This window comes from Stenella coeruleoalba, assembly GCF_951394435.1.
Source record: "Stenella coeruleoalba genome assembly, chromosome: 4".
Classification (NCBI taxonomy): Eukaryota; Metazoa; Chordata; class Mammalia; order Artiodactyla; family Delphinidae; genus Stenella; species Stenella coeruleoalba.
The window spans coordinates 74915824-74935345 of record NC_137149.1 but is presented as its reverse complement, the minus strand read 5'-3'; the positions used below and the strand labels follow the sequence as shown (position 1 = coordinate 74935345).

General features: G+C 38.7%; 1 protein-coding gene across 6 annotated transcripts in view; it reads right to left on the bottom strand.

Moving 5' to 3' along the window:
• Positions 1-19522, bottom strand: part of CEP135 (centrosomal protein 135) — an 83051-nt gene that overhangs the window by 8218 nt on the left and 55311 nt on the right. For 4 of the 6 annotated variants that reach the window (XM_079920702.1, XM_079920700.1, XM_079920703.1 and 1 more), the window contains 10 exons: positions 18693-18808; positions 18465-18619; positions 17983-18038; positions 15239-15407; positions 14273-14383; positions 13802-13987; positions 7403-7612; positions 6103-6305; positions 5083-5187; positions 2705-2815 (listed from right to left, as the gene is read on the bottom strand). In XM_079920702.1, the coding sequence (XP_079776828.1) occupies positions 2716-2815; positions 5083-5187; positions 6103-6305; positions 7403-7612; positions 13802-13987; positions 14273-14383; positions 15239-15407; positions 17983-18038; positions 18465-18619; positions 18693-18808 (1411 nt within the window). In that variant the 3' untranslated portion in view covers positions 2705-2715. Of the gene's footprint in view, positions 1-2345; positions 2402-2704; positions 2816-5082; positions 5188-6102; positions 6306-7402; positions 7613-13801; positions 13988-14272; positions 14384-15238; positions 15408-17982; positions 18039-18464; positions 18620-18692; positions 18809-19522 lie in introns of those variants that run through there. The other 2 variants (XM_079920701.1, XM_079920704.1) reach the window with 2 other exon arrangements.

Sequence of the window (19522 nt, the reverse complement as noted above, 5' to 3'; positions counted from 1 at the left end):
TTCTAATTCATTACAGCTTTAGAGATTGCTGGAAAGCACTATGTTCTAGATCAGTGGTTCTTCTTTTTTTTTTTTTTGCGGTATGCGGGCCTCTCACTGTTGTGGCCTCTCCCATTGTGGAGCACAGGCTCCGGACGTGCAGGCTCAGCGGCCATGGTTCACAGGCCCAGCCGCTCTGCGGCATGTGGGATCTTCCGAGACTGGGGCACGAACCCATGTCCACTGCATCGGCAGGCGGACTCTCAACCACTGTGCCACCAGGGAAGCCCCCAGTGGTTCTTAAATTATAGTTTGGGGATCCCTGGGAGTCAAGCCTCTTTTCATAAACTAAGGAATTACTTGCTTTTTCACTCATATTATCTCACAAGTATACAGATAAGTTTTCCAGGGGCTATGTGACATGAAAGGCCAGTTAGTAAATAAATATTTCAGATTTGTGGGCCACAGGGTCTCTGTCACAACTCCCTAATTCTGCCACTGCAGAAAAGCAGTCTGAGACAATATGTAAACAAATCGGTGTGGCTTAATAAAGCTTAATTTACAAAATTAGGCAGTGGTGTGGATTTGGCCTACAGGGGCCTAGTTTACCAACCCTTGATCTAAAATGCAGCTGTGAATCAAGCATGAAAAAAATGCTTGTGTCACAACTGCCAAGAGGCTTTATAATGAGAAGCAGAACCTCCATCTAATCACATTCAAATTAATGCAGCAGCTTAGAAGTTGTGAGGACAAAGTGACTGCTGCCAGCACTAGGAAGTGGTCCTCAAAGTGAAAGAGGAAGCCAAATGTTTTAGTCAAATAAACAAACACAAAAGCAAAAAGCACAGCAATCAGGAATCATTTAAACATAGGCCCTACAAATACCAATAAACCCTGGGGCATCAGTATATTAAAGAATAGAACATAGCTAATACTCTTATGAGGATTCTGAAGTCACCAAGGAAATGCTTAATTATCTCCTATAAAATTCTATTGAGAGAAGCCAAAAAATGAATAATTTTTAAAAGGACTGACTTTACTATTTCTGTCAATAAGCCTGCACTTTTCAGTCATCTACTTTTCAAACCCTGGGTCTGACATGCTTCTTTCCCATTCACTCCCATCTCCAATGAATGAGCACATCACTTTGACCCTTCCTCAGCCAAATGTGTCCTAGCTCTTTACAATCACTCTGGAAAACTGCCTTACTATAACTACTCAAGCTCGAACACATGCACGTCCAGTGACCTGACAATCTCACCCCTAAGTGTATACCCAAAAGAAATGCACACATCTGTTCGCCAACATAAGGTACTAGAATGTTCATCATAATTCTATCTGTAATAGCCCAAACTGGAAATTATCACATGCCCATCAAAAACAGAATGAGTAAATGGACTGTGGTATGTTCACATAATGGAATACTATACAGCAACAAGACTGAACCAACTACAAGTACACAGCAGTATGGATGAATGTCACAGAGGTACTATTGAGAAAAAAGCCAGGAATATATGATTTCATTTATAAAATGTCCAGAAACAGACAAAAGAAATCTATGCTTTTAATAACTGAGACAGTTACTTTTAGAGTAAGGCTTATGACCAGAAGGACACCCAAGAGAGGTCATGTTTTGTTTCTTGATCCGGGTGCAGGTTGCATAGGTGTGTTCAGTTTGTAAAAATTCATTGAGCTGTATATCCTATGATATAGCACTTTTCTGTATGTATATAATAATTTATCTTAAAATATCTAGCTTTCAATATTAAATAATATTTTCTATGTCTTTGTCCACACTTTCACTATCTGTTATTTGTACCTTGAGTTTGGCACTTTATCAAATATTACCCTGTGATACATTGTCATTTAATTTTTGTTGTGGATGTCTTCTCTCTCTCTCTCTTTTTTTAAATCTGCATCGGGTCTTAGTTGCGGCGTGTGGGATCTTCATTGAGGCATGCGGGATCTTTCGTTGCGGCGTGCAGGCTCTTCCTTGCAGTGCACGGGCTTCTCTCTAGTTGTGGTGCGTGGGTTTTCTCTCTCTAGTTTTAGTGGCACATGGGCTTCTCTCTAGTTGTGGCGTGCAGGTTTTCTCTCTAGTTAGAGCGGCACATGGGCTTCTCTCTAGTTGTGGTGCGTGAGTTTTCTCTCTCTAGTTGTAGTGGCGCATGGGCTTCTCTCTAGTTGTGGCGTGCAGGTTTTCTCTCTAGTTGTAGCGGCGCGTGGGCTTCTCTCTAGTTGTGGTGCGTGAGTTTCCTCTCTCTAGTTGTGGTGTGCGGGCTCCAGAGCACGAGGGCTCTGTAGTTTGTGGCACCCAGGCTCTCACTGAGGCGCGCAAGCTCAGCAGTTGTGGTGCATGGGCTTAGTTGCCCCACGGCATGTGGGATCTTAGTTCCCCGATCAGGGATCAAACCCACGTACCCTGCATTGGAAGGCAGATTCTTTACCACTGGACCACCAGGGAAGTCCCCAGATGTCTTCTTTTTTAATTAATGTATAATTTATGTACAATAAAATACATGGACTGTAAACGTTCAGTTCAACGAATTTTTACAATTGTATACAGCCATGTAACCATCACCACCATGACACAGCACATTCTATTACCTCTGAAAGTTCCCTACCACCTTTATAGGCAATCTCCTCTCCCCCCACACAGAAAACAACTCTTGTAATTTTTATAACCAGAGATAAGTTTTGCTTGTACTTGGTGTTACATACATACCTTTCTGATAATCAGTTTGTATGTTCAGGAGAATGTAAAGGAGACTTCAGAGTAGAACTAAGGGGTGGTGTGCGAAGACCGTGCCGACGCATCTCTTGGATTGCTCGTTCTCTGTCAATAAAGACAAAATAAGAGATTATACCAAAAAGTGGTAAACAAATAAAAGGTCCTGTTATTGTTGTTAAGTAATTTCTACTCAATTGATTAATTAGTATTTCTACTAAATTTAAATCCTTTGAAGGGACTTCCCGGGTGGCACAGTGGTTAAGAATCTGCCTGCCAATGCAGGGGACACAGGTTTGAGCCCTGGTCCAGGACGATCCCACATGCTGCGGAGCAACTAAGCCCGTGTGCCACAACTACTGGGTCGGCGTTCTAGAGCCCGTGAGCTACAACTACTGAGCCCACGTGCCACAACTACTGAAGCCTGCGCGCCTAGAGCCCGTGCTCCATAACAAGAGAAGCCACCGCATAGAGAAGCCTGCACACCTCAATGAAGAGTAGCCCCTGCTTGCCATGGCAACTAGAGAAAGCCCACGCAGCAACAAAGACCCAACGCAGCCATAAACAAATAAATAAATCCTATGTCTTTATATCATTTCTAAGTTGAGGATAAAAGATGTCAATTAAAGGAATATGTACTTTAAGAGATTGTTCAAAGCCCTTCTGAATATAGATTTTCAAAGTTGGTTGGTTCCCCTCTCTGCCCCTACCTTTCCCACCTCTTCTTGCACATAAATCTAGTCCTCTTCCTTCCTGTCTCAAAACGCCCAAATGTTAGAAGTAAAATAATCTACTTTCTGTTATGTCTGGGTCTGTCCCACAAAGCATGATGACTGTGTTGCCACCTCTACTGTGGGCTATTCACAGTCCCTGGCCCAGACTTTCTGACTTGAGCTCTTCAGTACCTAGGATTTCTACCTAGACGGGTGCTTCACAAACTTTTTTCATTATAATCCCCTACAAAAACTTTTTTAGATGCCCCTCCCCAAATTATTCCCCCTCCGTCCAATTTTAATACATCAGATTTTAATACATAGATACACTGTTAATACACTGTGGCCCTTCCGAGGGCCATAAATCACTGTAGTACCTAAGGTTTCTTTACCATTTCCTCTTCCCCAAGAATCTATATTGTTCCCTGCAGGGACAATATTGCCTCTTTAAAAATGCAAGATCTAGTTGCATGGTAAACAGAAGGAAAGACATGGTCATGTGGGTCAAGGTTTCTTTGGGGACCAGGGGCAAGGAAAAAGGAGAAGAATTAAGGGAGTCTATAACCCTAGGCAACAGAGGGCTTGGTTTAGGACCCTTGAATTGAAGAGAATTTCAGTTGTCATTAATAAATGAAAATCATTACATATATACAGTTTAGTACATTCAGAAAATAGATCTTCTAAATAACAAGAAATTAACAACACTACTTTCATGACACTGATGCAACCTCAGGCTTCATTTCTCTTTGAAATCACAAATACTGATTTCCTAGCAAATTCCATCTATAATCCAAATTGCACATCACTTAAAAGTTTTGAAGCAAATGGTTAAGAATAAGATTAGAGAACTCAAAATATTGACCTAAATAAGCAATCTGACCACTATTTGAGAATGAAATCTTAGGAATGCTGATGCCTATGGTATTAATACAGTAGGAAAGAATAATGGAAGAAAAGTAAATTGACAAGTTGATTCACAAATTAGACTTGGATTTTAACTGTTAAAGCAGGTCTCATTCCTGTCTGTAACACTTGGAGATTAAAATTTTCAACATAATAAAGCAAATGAACTGAAATATAAGTGTCTATAAAAATTCCTAAGCTGTAGGGAATATATTGAAAAGATTAAGAGCACAGGCTTTAAAATTAGACAAACCTATATGGATTTTAGTCTTGGCTCTGCTATTTACTATTTGCGTGACCTTAGTTTTTAATAACAATATAGGCACAATAATAGATAGTTAATAGGATTAATCAGATACATACATAGTATCTGGCATATATTTGTTAAGTGCCCTTAAGATCATCAGTATCATCGCTTTCATGATGATTTGTATTTGGAATTTCCTATTGGACCATAATGTTTTGGGCTCTTGTAGAATCCTTACTAGCTTGCTGATTCCCTAACTATATCCTTTGAAATAATGCCCTAATTTTGTCCTGAGGAATGCTACAGCAAACATTCATACAATACTTGCTACTTTATTGTGGGGATATTATCTTCTACAACACTTGTTGCCTTTTTAGGAAGAATTACCAAAGAAATTTATTTTACATATTAATGCTAAGAAAAGTTTGCTATTTGTAAGCCATATTAAATCCTTTTGGAATAGAATAGGGAATAAATAAAAACGCTGTTCAATGCTAAAAATATATTCTTACCGTTCATATCTTTCAGTTGAAATCTGCCTTTTCAGAACATCAAGATCTGTTTGTAATTGTGCCATTTTAGCCCGAAGCATGGTGTTTTCCCGGCTTTGACTATTTCTTAAAAACAAATTTAGAAAATCAAATAAATAATAAATATTCTGTTTTATAGCATCAAGTGCTATGGATTTTTGTTTTTGTTATTAATAAATACAAATGGAGGTGACATATAAGGATGAAAAAAGAGAAGACTTTCCAACAATAATTCCATAAACGTCTGGAGCTTCTATCACAAAGTTTTCTTTTTCATTCATCTCATTTATTTAACGAACATTTACTAAGCTTCTAGTATGTGCTAGGCACTGCAGCAATGCTGGAGATACCAATGTGAGAAGACATGAATTGTAACATCAAAAAGTAAAGTATCTTTACTGGCTCTTTCTTGATTCCTACCTCAGAAAGAGATATATTTCTAATTCCTTTTAAAAGTTAATTATTCCACTCATACTATCTACTCTATGTTTCCTCCCTTCTTCCAAAAATATGTCCAAACTTCTCCATTATCAATCTCCTAAAAGGTAATCAATATTATGAGGGTCAAATTTCATGGCCTTTTCAAAGTCTTTTTCCTAATCCATAGCATGAAACACAGCCAGTTCTCCCCATTCTGAAATGCTCTCCCCTTCGCTGACTTCTCTCTTCAGTCCTCAAATTTAGGTATTTTTCTAAAGTCCACTCGTTCACTTCCATGGGTACCACCTCTGTGGAGAACATATACAAATTACACGCCCAAACATGATGTCTCTTCTGAGCTAAACCCCCTGAGTTTCCCAAAGCAGCAGCCATGTAATCAAAATACTTTGCTTTGCACTCCCATCCCCCAGTCCCCCAACACTTTGAAAACAAAATTTTTTTCGTTCCTCCACTATTTTTCTATCATTTGTTTTATGCTACAAATCTATAAAAAATTATTCATATTGAAAAATTATTTGTGACAAGCTATTTTCCTCACATAAGTTGATTCATGATGCTTACAATTTGCTTTCTGAAAGGGTTAACTTCTCTTTAAGTAGCTGAATTTCTGTATCCTTCTCATGGGAGGTTAAATGGGAATGAAATTCTTTATCTCTATTTGTAGCCAACAATGATTCAAGGTTTTTAATCGTATGTCTCTCACTTGACAGTTGTTTTTTTAACAGCTCTGATTCTGATTTTACATTTTCTAATTCCACTGCAACCTACAAGAAAAACAAAGCAAGATTACTTCAGTATAATTTTAGACTTACTCTGAAAAATTATCTGCACAGCTATACACACATCAGTTGCTTCATTTTGGGTACTGATTAAAGATTCTGTAATACTTTTCACATATAGGAAAAACATCTTATTTTCAAAATAATCTTTGTTATTTTTAGCAAAGACCTATCCCAACCCTCAAATAGTTTTCTTTCATGTTATCTTGTCAAGAGGGGGTAATTAACGTAAAATCCTAAAATGTGGCCACCCTATCAGTAAGGAGGCCCTTCTGGTTTATTAAATATGTATATTCTGTTTACATAGTCAAACCAGTCTTGAAGCTTCTCAGTACCTGAAAATAAAGTTACTACTAAATAAGTGAAAACTGGAAACACCCATGTTTAAAAACACACATTGGGTTGTTTAAAGTAATGCTTCGGTTTGGGAATAGGACGTTCCAGTTAACTCGACTTTTAAAATTAAGTAAGATTTTTATCAGGAAAATATTCCACTTAGAAAGGAATCAACTGCTCAATTCTTCATATAAGTCTTACTTTTAAGCAGAGAAAGAATGTATTGGGATATGTTCCTATTCTATAATTAGAAGACTTATATTCTCCTAAATACCCATCTGCTTCAAAACAGCACCTAATTTTATCATCATGTTTGCCAAAGAAACCTCGACAAAAAATGTAGTAGTCAAATTAGAGTAGGGCTGAATAAAACAATATGCTACTGGGACTTCCTGGTGGTGCAGTGGTTAAGAATCCGCCTGCCAATGTAGGGGACACAGGTTCGAGCCCTGGTCCGGGAAGATCCCACATGCCTCGGAGCAACTAAGCCCGTGCGCCACAACTACTGAAGCCCACGTGCCACAGCTACTGAAGCCCACGCGCCTAGAGTCCATGCTCTGCAACAAGAGAAGCCACCGCAATGAGAAGCCCGCGCACCGCAACGAAGAGTAGCCCCCACTCGCCACAACTAGAGAAAGAGCGCATGCAGCAATGAAGACCCAATACAGCCAAAAATAAATAAATAAAATAAGTAAATTTATATATAAAAAAACAATATGGTACAATATTATCTTTTAAGTTCTTACCCTCTCAAATTCAAGGTTTTTGGAATTCAATTGCTGGGTCATAATATCTTTGCCTGAATCAAGCTTAATGCAAAGGTCTCTAAGAGATGACACATCATTTAATACTGCTGCTTTCTCATCTTCTTGGTGTCTCAGCTCTTCTTCTAATCTAGACATGGCTTTTGCCATGGATGAGATCTGAGATTCATAAGCATGATGTGCATTTATGTGCTGAAAATAAGAAAACAGGTAAAAAGTTAAAGTAACCCAGTAATATTAAAGGTTTGAATCTGTGTAACTACAACGTCCCTTCATATAACTATAAAAGCCAATTTTTGCAATTTAAAAAATTTTGCAATTTTAAGATACTCTCAGGAAGCTGTCTTCTATTTAAAGATGGCCTATTTAATGCTTAAAAAAATAAACTGTGTTTAATTATTAATCATGGTAACTAAGTACCTCATGTATATATTTGGAAGATGAAAATTACTGCTTTAGGGTTGTGAACATGAGAGATCTTTTAAGTCATATTAAATTTTTCCTTTATAAACTCTGTTATAATAATGCTTTTTAAAGTAACATATATACTTATCACTCCTCAACTGCCTTTAAATTCTGAATTTCAAAAATGGAGTTTGCTTTAAAACTATATACCTAAACTCATATTTAAATTTAACTTAACCTAATAATAGTATACAACTTTATAAGATTTTAATAACTGAAATGACGAGCAAAATTTGAAATACTGATAAACACTTCTTTCCTAAAGTAATATACATTAAAAAAAATTAATTTATTTATTTTTGGTTGCGTTGGGTCTTCGTTGCTGCACACAGGCTTTCTCTAGTTGTGGTGAGCAGGGAGGGGCTACTCTTCGTTGCGGTGTGCGGGCTTCTCATTGCAGTGGCTTCTCTTGTTGCGGAGCACGGGCTCTAGGCGTGCGGGCTTCAGTAGTTGCAGCACACAGGCTTCAGTAGTTGTGGTGCACAGGCTTCAGTAGTTGTGGCTCATGGCTCTAGCGCTCAGGCTCAGTAGTTGTGGTGCATGGGCTTCATTGCTCCGTGGCATGTGGGATCTTCCTGGACTCCTGGGCTCGAACCCATGTCCCCTGCACATTCTTAACCACTGCATGGGCCACCAGGGAAGTCCCAAGTAATGCACATTTAAAATTTTTCACAATTTAAAATGTGAGTGATAAATACAAACAGATATAAACTCTACTTCTAGAATTTAGGAAGAATTCCACATTTGAAAATTAAATTATTAAACAAGCTTTACTAAAATGAATCAACATTAAAAATCTAATACACTGCTATGAAGATTTAATAAATTTCAACAATTGTAGAAAAGTACTTGGATTTTCCAAATATTAATGAATTAATTAATCAAAATTCCCCCAAAGAAATATAAATATGTAAGTCAATCTTATATACCACATAAGAACATGAACAATGACAAAGAACAAAAGAACTAAAGAATAGTTTCTCCCGAGAACTATTTTGAAGGTTGAAAAACATTCCTTTAGTTATTATACTCTTAACAGAAAAACTTACAGAAATAGTGTATTCGTTTCCTAGGACTGCTGTAACAAATTACTGCAAATTGCTGGGTGGCTTAAAACAACAGAAATTTATTCCCTCACAATTCTGGAGGTTACAAGTCTGAAATTTAGATGCTGGCAGAGTTGGCTTCTTCGGGAGGTTCTGAGGTAGAATCTGTTCCATGCCTCTCTCCAAACTTCTGGTGATTGCTGGCAATCCTTGGTGTTCCTTGCCTTGTAGACACATAACTCCAATCTCTGCCTTCACCTTCACTTGACATTCTCCTTGTGTCTTCTGTGTCCAGATTTCTCTTATCTCATAAGGATACCAAACATTAGGTTATGGCCTGCCCTAGTCCAGTATGACCTCACCTTAAATTGATTACACCTGCAAAGGTCCTATTTCCAAAAAGGTCACATTCACAGGTTCTGGTGGTTAGCATTTCAATATATTTCGGAGGGGCATAATTCTATCAACTCTCTGGCTCCCCCAAATTCATGTCCTTCCCATGTGCAAAATATATTCATTCTATCCCAACATTCTAGCATCAACTCTAAGTCCAAAATCTTATCTAAGTCAGAATGGGTAAGACTCTGGGTATGGTCCTTCCTGGGGCAAAATTCCTCTCCTTCCACAGACCTGTGATACTAGAAAACAAGTTACCTCCCTCTGAAATAAAATGGTGGAAAAGGCATAAAATGGTCCCATTCTGAAAGGGAGAAAATAGAAGGAATAAAGGAGTTACTAGTCCAAAGTAAGCCTGCAGCCAAGTAGGGCAAATTCCATTAGATTTCAAGGCCTAAAAATAATTATCTGTGTCTTGATACTCTGTCCTCTGGACCTGCTAGGGCAGCCCCACCTTCTCAGCCCTCAGGTATAGCCCCATCTCTTGGCTCACAGTGGCAGTGGCGCTGCTTTCTGGAATCAAGGAAGAAATAGCCCAGTCCCCTGGGCCTATGGTAGCGTAGCAGGTCCACCAGCTTTTGAGCTGCCCTTGGCAGCCCTGCTCATCTCTGAGCCACCTTCATTCTTCCCTTTTCTTGAAGGAGAACATATGTTCATAACTCTAGTGGCCTGTTTTCTGCTAGTAGGATCCAAGAAGTTTAACCTTCTTTCCTTGTATCCTGTTTCTGTCCCTTTCAGCCCAAGCTGGCAGTGTTTCTGCTGAGGTGATTGGTTGGGTCTATGAGTCACTCACCTACTCTCTTTGCCTAGCCACACTCTCGGCCCTGCCTCCAGAACACGCTATCTGGATAGACAAGACTTTTCCAAATCATCAAGTCCCAGCTCTTTTTTTGCTTAGCAATTCCTTCTTCAATCTGTCTCTTTCCTTCACATCTTACTATAAGCAGCAAGGAGAAACCAGGTTGCACCTTTCATACTCTGCTTGGAAATTTCCTCAGCTAAATATCCAAGTTCATAACTTATAAGTTCTACTTTCCTAAGAGTATACCATAATTCAGTCAAGTTCTCTGACATTTTATAATAAGAATTACCTTTTCTCCAGTGTCCAATAACATGTTCCTCAATTCCATCTGAGACCTCACTAGAAGAAACATTCTTATTTCTGGACAAATTCCATTCATGACGATTTATGTATTTTGTAAATAATAGAAGTTTTCTCTACAGCTTTCCTCTTTTTTTCTGCGGTACGCGGGCCTCTCACTGCTGTGGCCTCTCCTGCTGTGGAGCACAGCTCTGGACGCGCAGGCCCAGCGTCCATGGCTCACGGGCCCAGCCGCTCTGCGGCATGTGGAATCCTCCCGGACCAGGGCACAAACCTGCGTCCCCTGCATCGGCAGGCGGACTCTCAACCACTGCGCCACCAGGGAAGCCCTCCTCTTTTTTTCTGAGTTCTCGCCAGAATTGCCTTTAATATCCATCTTTCTATCTACAAACTTTTCAAGGTTGTCTAGACTTTTCTATCACGCACCTCAAAACTCTTCCAGCCTGTACCCATTACTCTTCCAGCCTGTACCCAATTCCAAAGACCCTTTTTAGGTTTGTTACAAAAGCATCCCACTTCCTGGTACCAAAATCTGTACTAGTTTCTTAACGCTGCCATAACAAAGTACCAGAAACTAGATAGCTTAAAACAACAGAAATGTATTCCCTCTCAGTTCTGGAGGCCACAAGTCTGAAACCCAGATGTCAGCAGGATCGGTTCCTTCTGGAGGTTCTGAATGAGAATCTTTTCCACACCCCTCTCCCAGCTCAAGTGATTGCTGGCAATCCTTGGGGTTCCTTGCCTTGGTAGACACATCATTTCAATCTCTGCCTCTATCCTCATATGGCATTCTCCCCTGTGTCTTCTGTGTCTGAATCTCCCTTATTTTACAAGGACACCAGTTATCAGATTAGGGTCCATCCTACCCAGTGTCACCTCATTTTAACCGTTTTAAAAAATATTTATTTATTTTTGGCTGCATTGGGTCTTCATTGCTGTGCACGGGCTTTTCTCCAGTTGCGGCGAGCGGGGGTTAGTCTTCGTTACGGTGCACAGGCTTCTCACTGCGGTGGCTCTCTTGTTGCGGAGCACGGGCTCTAGGCTCACGGGTTTCAGTAGTTGTAGCTCGTGGGCTCTAGAGTGCAGGCTCAGTAGTTGTGCGCACGGGCTTAGGTGCTCCGCGGCATGTGGGATCTTCCCAGACCAGGCCTCGAACACGTGTCCCCTGCACTGGCAGGCGGATTCTCAACCACTGTGCCACCAGGGAAGCCCACCTCATTTTAACTTGATTAAATCTGCAAAGATGCTATTTCCAAATAAGGTCACATTCACAGGTACTGGGAGCTAGGACCTAAATATATTTTTGGGGGGAGGGGTGCATAATTCTACGCACTATAGATAATCAATACTTTCTTCTAAAAAATAAAGACCAACTACGATTCTATACCAACAAAACAAAACAAAAGTAGAACTAATAGCCAACTGTTCCTTATCAATCTAACTTATTTAGGGTCCCTATATTTTAACTAAACTCAAAATTTTATCATGAGAGTTTTTTTTTTTTTTTTTTTTGCAGTATGCGGGCCTCTCACTATTGTGACCTCTCCCATTGTGGAGCACAGGCTCCAGACACGCAGGCTCAGCGGCCATGGCTCACGGGCCCAGCCGCTCCGCGGCATGTGGGATCTTCCTGGACCGGGGCACAAACCCACGTCCCCTGCATCAGCAGGCGGACTCTCAACCACTGCGCCACCAGGGAAGCCCTAAGAGACTTTTATTAGACTGTCTTTATGACAAAAGCTTATTTAAATCCATATGCAAAAGAATGAAGTTGGAACCTTACCTTATATCATGTATAAAAATTAACTCAAAATGGATCAAAGACCTCAACATAAGAGCTAAAACTATAAAACGCATAGAAAAAACAGGGGAAAAGCTTCATTATGTTCGATTTAGCAACGATTTCTTAGATATGACACCAAAAATACAGGCAAGAAGAAAAAAATAGATAAATTGGACTTCATCAAAATTTAAAACTCTTGTGCATCAAAGGATAAAACTGAGTGACAAGGTAAGCCATGAGATGGGAGAAAATATTCACAAATCACATATCTAATAAGGGATTGAAATCCAGAATATACAAACAATTCCTACAACTCAACAACAACAGAAAACAACCTGATTAAAAACTAGGCAAAGGGGCTTCCCTGGTGGCGCAGTGGTTGAGACTCCGCCTGCCGATGCAGGGGACACAGGTTCGTGCCCCAGTCCAGGAAGATCCCACATGCCGTGGAGCGGCTGGGCCCGTGAGCCACGGCCGCTGAGCCTGCACGTCTGGAGCCTGTGCTCCGCAGCAGGAGAGGCCACAACAGTGACAGGCCCGCGTACTGAAAAAAAAAAAAAACTATGCAAAGGATTTGAATACATATTTCTCCAAAGAAAATATACAAATGGCCAATAAACACACAAAATACGCTCAACATCACTAATCATTAAGAAAATACAAGTCAAAACCAAAATGAAATACCACTTCACTCCCATTGGGATGGCCATTATTAAAACAAAAAAAAACAAAACAAAAAACCCCAGAAAATAACAAGTGTTGGTGAAGATGTGGAGGAACTGGAAGCCTAACATTGCAGATGGGAATGTAAAATGGTGCAGCCCCTGTGAAAAACTGTATGGTGGTTATTCAAAAAATTAAACATAAAATTATAATATGATCCAGTAATTCCATGTCTGGATATATCCTAAAGAACTGAAAATAAAGACTTGAATAGATATTGTACATCCAAGTTCATAGCAGCATTATTTTCAATAGCCAAAGATGGAAACAAACCAAATGTTCATTGACAGATGAATGTTTAGAATGTGGTATATGCATACAGTGGGATATTATTCAGCCTTAAAAAGGAATGAAATTCTGACACATGCTACAACATGGGTGAACCTTGAGATTTAAGTGAACCTTAGGCCTAAGTAAAATAATTCAGTCACAAAAAGACAAATATTGTATGACTCCACTTACAAGAGGGACATGGAGTAGTCAAATTCATAGAGAGAAAGTAGAATGGTGGTTGTCAGTGGCTGGGGGAGGGGAGAACGAGGAGCTAGTTAGTATTTAATGGGTACAGAGTTTTAACTGGGGAAGATGAAAAAGTTCTGGAGAAGGATGGTGGTGATAGTTGCACAACAATATGCATGTACTAACTGCCACTGTATACTTAAAAATGGTTATAATGGTAAATTCGATATTATGTATATTTTACTTACAATATAAAAGTAATGGGGCTCTCCTAAGCAAATTATCAGAATGACAGATTACCATTGAACTTGATTTTTACCAATGCTTAAACCTCACTTCAATAAAGTGCCTTTGAATGTTTTCTGTTTTACTAAATTCTGTCTGTGCAAGACAAATGAATATATTACCTCCTGAATTTCTTTTTCTAGTAGCTCCACTCTTTCTCGAAGGTGTCTCCTCTCGGTGTCAATAGAAAGAAGTTCCAGTCGAACTGAGCTGCTTTCTCCCTCAGCTTGATGGGCTTTGACCTCCCAGTCTTCAGCACGGTCATGAAGCATCTGAAATCTATCTAACAAATCTTGATTTTCTCTTTCCTGGTTTAACCACAATTAAATTGTTTCTAAATTAGTCATCATTACTCACTGGAATATCCATGTCATAAACATATACACACACTGGGATTTTTGTTTTAATTTAGGAAGCATAAGCTATCTGTGCAGACACTATACTAAGTAAGATCTGTAAGAAAATATACAAAGACAGTAGGCAAGCTCTCCACTTTCATATGTTAATATCTAATAGAGGAGACAGAATAAAGAAACATGAAAAAGTTTGAAAAAAAATCAGTCTTAAATCCAACCTAAACAATGTTTTTTCACCTTAGAAGCCATTAAGCTCTCCCATCGTGACACTTCAGTTATGTAATTATGAACTCTACTCTTCATTTCTTCTTTTTCTTGCACTGCTGCTTCTAATTCCAATGAAATTTGCTATAAATCAGAAAATTGAAGACAAATCTAAAATGAATGTAGCACCTAATGAGTTCTATTTATGTTCAAATAGCTCTTTCTGAATTTGGGGAATAAGTGAGAGTAGGAAAAAAGGAAAACTGTTCCTGACCATTATTTTCACATGTTTTTCTGGACTGATCTTGACTTTTTAACCAAATATTACCATATATCTCCCACAACATATGTGACCACATATCTGGTATTTAAACTAAGGGCTAGCTACACTCAGGGGTTGACATTTTTAAAAATTTATATATCAGCAATATACTCTATAATGAATAATGTTTAAAAATAAAATATTTAAAATAAGAAAATTATTGGTTTTCTTGGTGTAATCCTTTAACAAACCAGCACAAACAAAACCAATACCTTTTAGTATTTGCCATTCTAAAATATTCATTAATTAACTTACAGGCATATCTCTAAGCCACTGGAAGTAAGTACGAATAATTAAAATCTATCATGGGTCTTTAAAACACAGCAACTTTGCCCTGGGAGTGATGCTGAGGTCCTCACCCAGTAGAGTAACACCGATTTCTGCCATAGAGAACACCATGCTCCCAGCTTCAGGATTCCTTGCAACAAAGACCACAATGGTGAGGGGACTACAGTTGTACCCATTACACACCCTGTAATATACCGCAGCATTCTAAACCACATTTTAAAATACCCTTATAAACACTATTCTCCTTAAAGAATTATTTCTTTTGTTGTTGATATTTATATAATTAAAATTTAGAAAGCATATTTAAAGCTTTAAAATTTAGCAAACAACGAATACATTGTATAACTGTATACTATAAAACTATCAAAGTTTATGCTTTATGCTCATACCTGGTTTTCTCTTGCCACTGTAGCCAGATCATCCTGTAATCTTCTGTTTTCCTTAAAAGACATTTCTTTAGATCTTCCTACTTCATCAAGTTCCTTGTGAACTGCATCAAGCTGGCGCCGGAGGCTGCTTATCTCACGGTCCCGATTAATCAATGTTTCCTTTAGGTGGCTGTTACATGGGTGGTATAGCAATAATAAAGAAAGCTTTTTGGAAAATTTAGTTCATTTAACTGTTGTACTCTGATTTAAGTATACTAGGAATGCAAGAAATTACAACTACTCAACCTATGGACTGGGAGAAAATATTTGTAAATGATGTAACCAACAAGGGTGTATACCAACAGCTCACACAACTCAATAACAAAAAAACAAACAACCCAAGTAAAAACTGGACAGAAGACCTAAATGGACATTTCTCCAAAGAAGAAACGCAGATGGCCAATAGGCACATGAAAAGATGCTCAACATTGCTAATTATTAGAGAAATGCAAATCAAAACTACAATGAGGTACCACCTCACACCAGTCAGAATGGCAAACATTAAAAAGTCTACAAATAGGGCTTCCCTGGTGGCACAGTGGTTGAGAGTCCGCCTGCCGATGCAGGGGACACAGGTTTGTGCCCCGGTCCGGGAGGATCCCACATACCGCGGAGCAGCTGGGCCTGTGAGCCACGGCCGCTGAGCCTGTGCATCTGGGCCTGTGCTCCAGAACGGGAGAGGCCACAACAGTGAGAGGCCCGCGTACCGCAAAAAAGAAAAAAAAGTCTACAAATAACAAATGCTGGAGAGGGTGTGGAGAAAAGGGAACCCTCCTACACTGTTGGTGGGAATCTAAATTGATACAGCCACTATGGAGAACAGTATGGAGGTTCCTTAAAAAAGAGAGTTACCGTATGATACAGCAATCCCACTCCTGGGCCTATACCCAGACAAAACTATAATTTGAAAAGATACACACGCCCCTATGTTCATAGCAGCATTATTTACAATAGCCAAGACATGGAAGCAACCTAAATGTCCACTGACAGTGAAATCTATAAAGAAGATGTGGTACATATATACAATGGAATACTACTCAGCCATTAAAAAGAATGAAATAAAGCCATTTGCAGCAACATGGAGGGACCTAGAGATTATCATACTAAACGAATAAGTCAGAAAGAGAAAGACAAATACCATATGGTATCACTTATATGTGGAATCTAAAATATGACACAAATGAACATATCGAAGAAACAGACTCACAAACAGAGATTGTGGTTGCCAATGGGGAGGGGGCTGGAGGAGGAAAGGATTGGGAGTTTGGGATTAGCAGATGCAAACTAGTATTACAGAATGGATAAACAACAAGTCCTACTATATAACACAGGGAACTATGTTCAATATCCTATAATAACCATAATGGGAGACTTCCCTGGTGGTGCAGTGGTTAAGAACCTGCCTGCCAATGCAGGGGACACAGGTTCAATCCCTGGTCCGGGAAGATCCCACATGCCTCAGAACAACTACGCTCGTGTCCCACAACTATTGAGCCTGCGCTCCAGAGCCCACGTGCCACAACTACTGAAGCCTGCGTGCCCTAGAGCCTACGCACTGCAACTACTAAAGCCCGCGCACCTAGAGCCTGTGCTCCACAACAACAGAAGCCACCACAATGAGAAGCCTGCGCACCGCCAACGAAGAGTAACCCCCGCTCACCGCAACTAGAGAAAGCCTGCGCGCAGCAACGAAGACCCAATGCAGCCAAAAAAACAAAAAAAACATAATGGAAAATAATATGATAAAGAATATATATATATAACTGAATCATTTTGCTGTATAGCAGAAATTAACACATTATAAATCAACCATACTGCAATAAAATTTAAAAAAAGAAATTACAACTACTGCATTAAGATACTGATTAATTAGGTGAAGCAGACATTTTAGATCTCTACCAATCATTATGTGCAAATAAAGTCATAAAATAAATTTATTATTCCAAAAGTCAAGTAAAAACAGAAGACTTTCAAGTGTTAGGAGAACATAAACGATTTAATTGGCAAACACTTATTTAATGTTTAAGTCCCCACTATTATATAATATGTAAGGGTGTATAAAATAAATACAATTAGTGACTTTCGTCTTGAAGTAGAGACCAGATATAAAATGTAAAGTCTTGTAACAATGTTCAAAAAGGTTTAGATGTGGAATAAATTAAACACTGGCTACTAGGGTAATCTAAGTTTTAATGATTAGGGCCTGCACAGGGTAATTACAGTAGAAATAAGGAGCAAGTAGGTATGTAAAAGAATAATTAATAAGACATAATTGTTTAGATGTGGATGACAGAGGAGGGAAGAAAGTTAAAGAGGATAACATTTCCATGCAGGAGACTGAGAAAATAACTGCTACTGATAAAATTAGGAAAATAGAAAAAGAAATTTTCCTATTGCCAGATTGCTATTCAAATAGATAAAGCTGCATTCACTGAAAATTTCTAAAAAAACCTGGATGCCGGGGCTTCCCTGGTGGCGCAGTGGTTGAGAGTCCGCCTGCCGATGCAGGGGACACGGGTTCGTGTCCCGGTCCGGGAAGATCCCACATGCCGCGGAGCGGCTGGGCCCATGAGCCATGGCCACTGAGCCTGCGCGTCTGGAGGCTGTGCTCCGCAATGGGAGAGGCCACAACAGTGAGAGGCCCGCGTACCGCAAAAACTAAACAAAACAAAACAAAACTGGATGCCGTTCCATTGATTACTTACTTCATAGAAGATTCATACTCTGAGACTGTTATCTTCATCTGAGTAATAGCTTTTTCCTATAGAAATTATAAAAATATGTAAGATTCTAAACCATTCATATAGAAATGTCTTCATTTGAATTGATACAATGTCACATTTATATAGTTTAAATCCAATTATATAAATTATATTATAAAAGAAACCTCCAAGTAAACATATTTCCATGTACCAATTATATTTCATATATTGGCATATTTCTACTCACTAAGAATTTGAATCGTTCCTTGAGTTTGCTATAATCATATATGATAAAACTTTCTTCTAGAAATAGAACTTTTAAAGATTCAAATTATTGGTATAAAATGAAATTTAAACACATTAGAAGGTATGGCTTTGGGTCTTAGGAGCTTGTACACAGGCAATAAGAACTGCATATCTAAAACAGAGAATAAAATAAGCTTTTCTGTTCAGATGCTGGATAACATTACTTAACAGTCACATACTTTATTAGCTAGGTTTTCATGCAAGTTTGCAATCTTTTCTGTCTTCTCATCTACAGTCTCCTGAAGAATGTCTTTTTCTTTATCAATAACACCAATGGTCTTTTTCATTACATGAGCCTCTTCATTCTGTGAAGTCATCTTGAAGTGTAGTTTATCTATAAATGAAAAAGAAATGTTTGTTAGACAAAGTAAATTAGGATTGCAAAAACAAAATTGGAGAATCCTTACCTATTTTTTCCTCCAGTATTTTAACTTGTGCTTGTGCTGATTCAAGTTCACTTCTTTTCATGGAAAGTTGGTGCTGATGGTCCTCAAGTGACCGCTGTAGCTGCTCATTTACTAGCCTAAAGAGTCAGTGGACAAAAACAAATGGTATTCTTTATCTCTGGTAGAAATAATTTTTTTTAAATGAAAGATCTTAAAAAATATTTTTATTTTTAAAGTTTCTTTTATTCCTTATTTTAAAGCTCTTCCAGTATAATCAATGGCATTATACTATATATATTATTCCTTTCTTCAAAACTGTTCCATCTTCCTCAAAATAATACAGTGTAAAAATCAAATTAATTGTATACTTTTTTCTAGAGGCTTCCTAGTAGTTTTAAAGCTTTTCTCCGTCTCCTAATCACAACCCTCTTTCTCTTAAAATCTATTTTCAATAGTCAAGGCAAAGGAAAAGTCTTGCTTTTACAGAATGGCCTAGCACTTCAACATCCTGACCATCCTGACCAGCAAGCTTTGAATTCTGCTTCCCATTCTGACTTTTTTTGATAGGTAGTCAACGGGAGGTCACAGTAAACAGGGAAATAGGTATTAACTGTAGTGCAATGAGGATTTAAGACTAAAGATTGGTTTCAGGGAGCAAAAAAAAAAGACATACAGCAAAAATAAAGACAATTTCAGACGAATCCCTTACTGATCAGTAAGATTAATTTTTTTTCAGAAGTAACAAGAATTTGCTCTCATGTCATCTAGGGTCTTTGGAAGCTTTTAGTCCTGGCCTAGGAATTCTTAGTCTGGCCTTGCTGGAAAAACATGGCTCTCACATTAGGCTATTT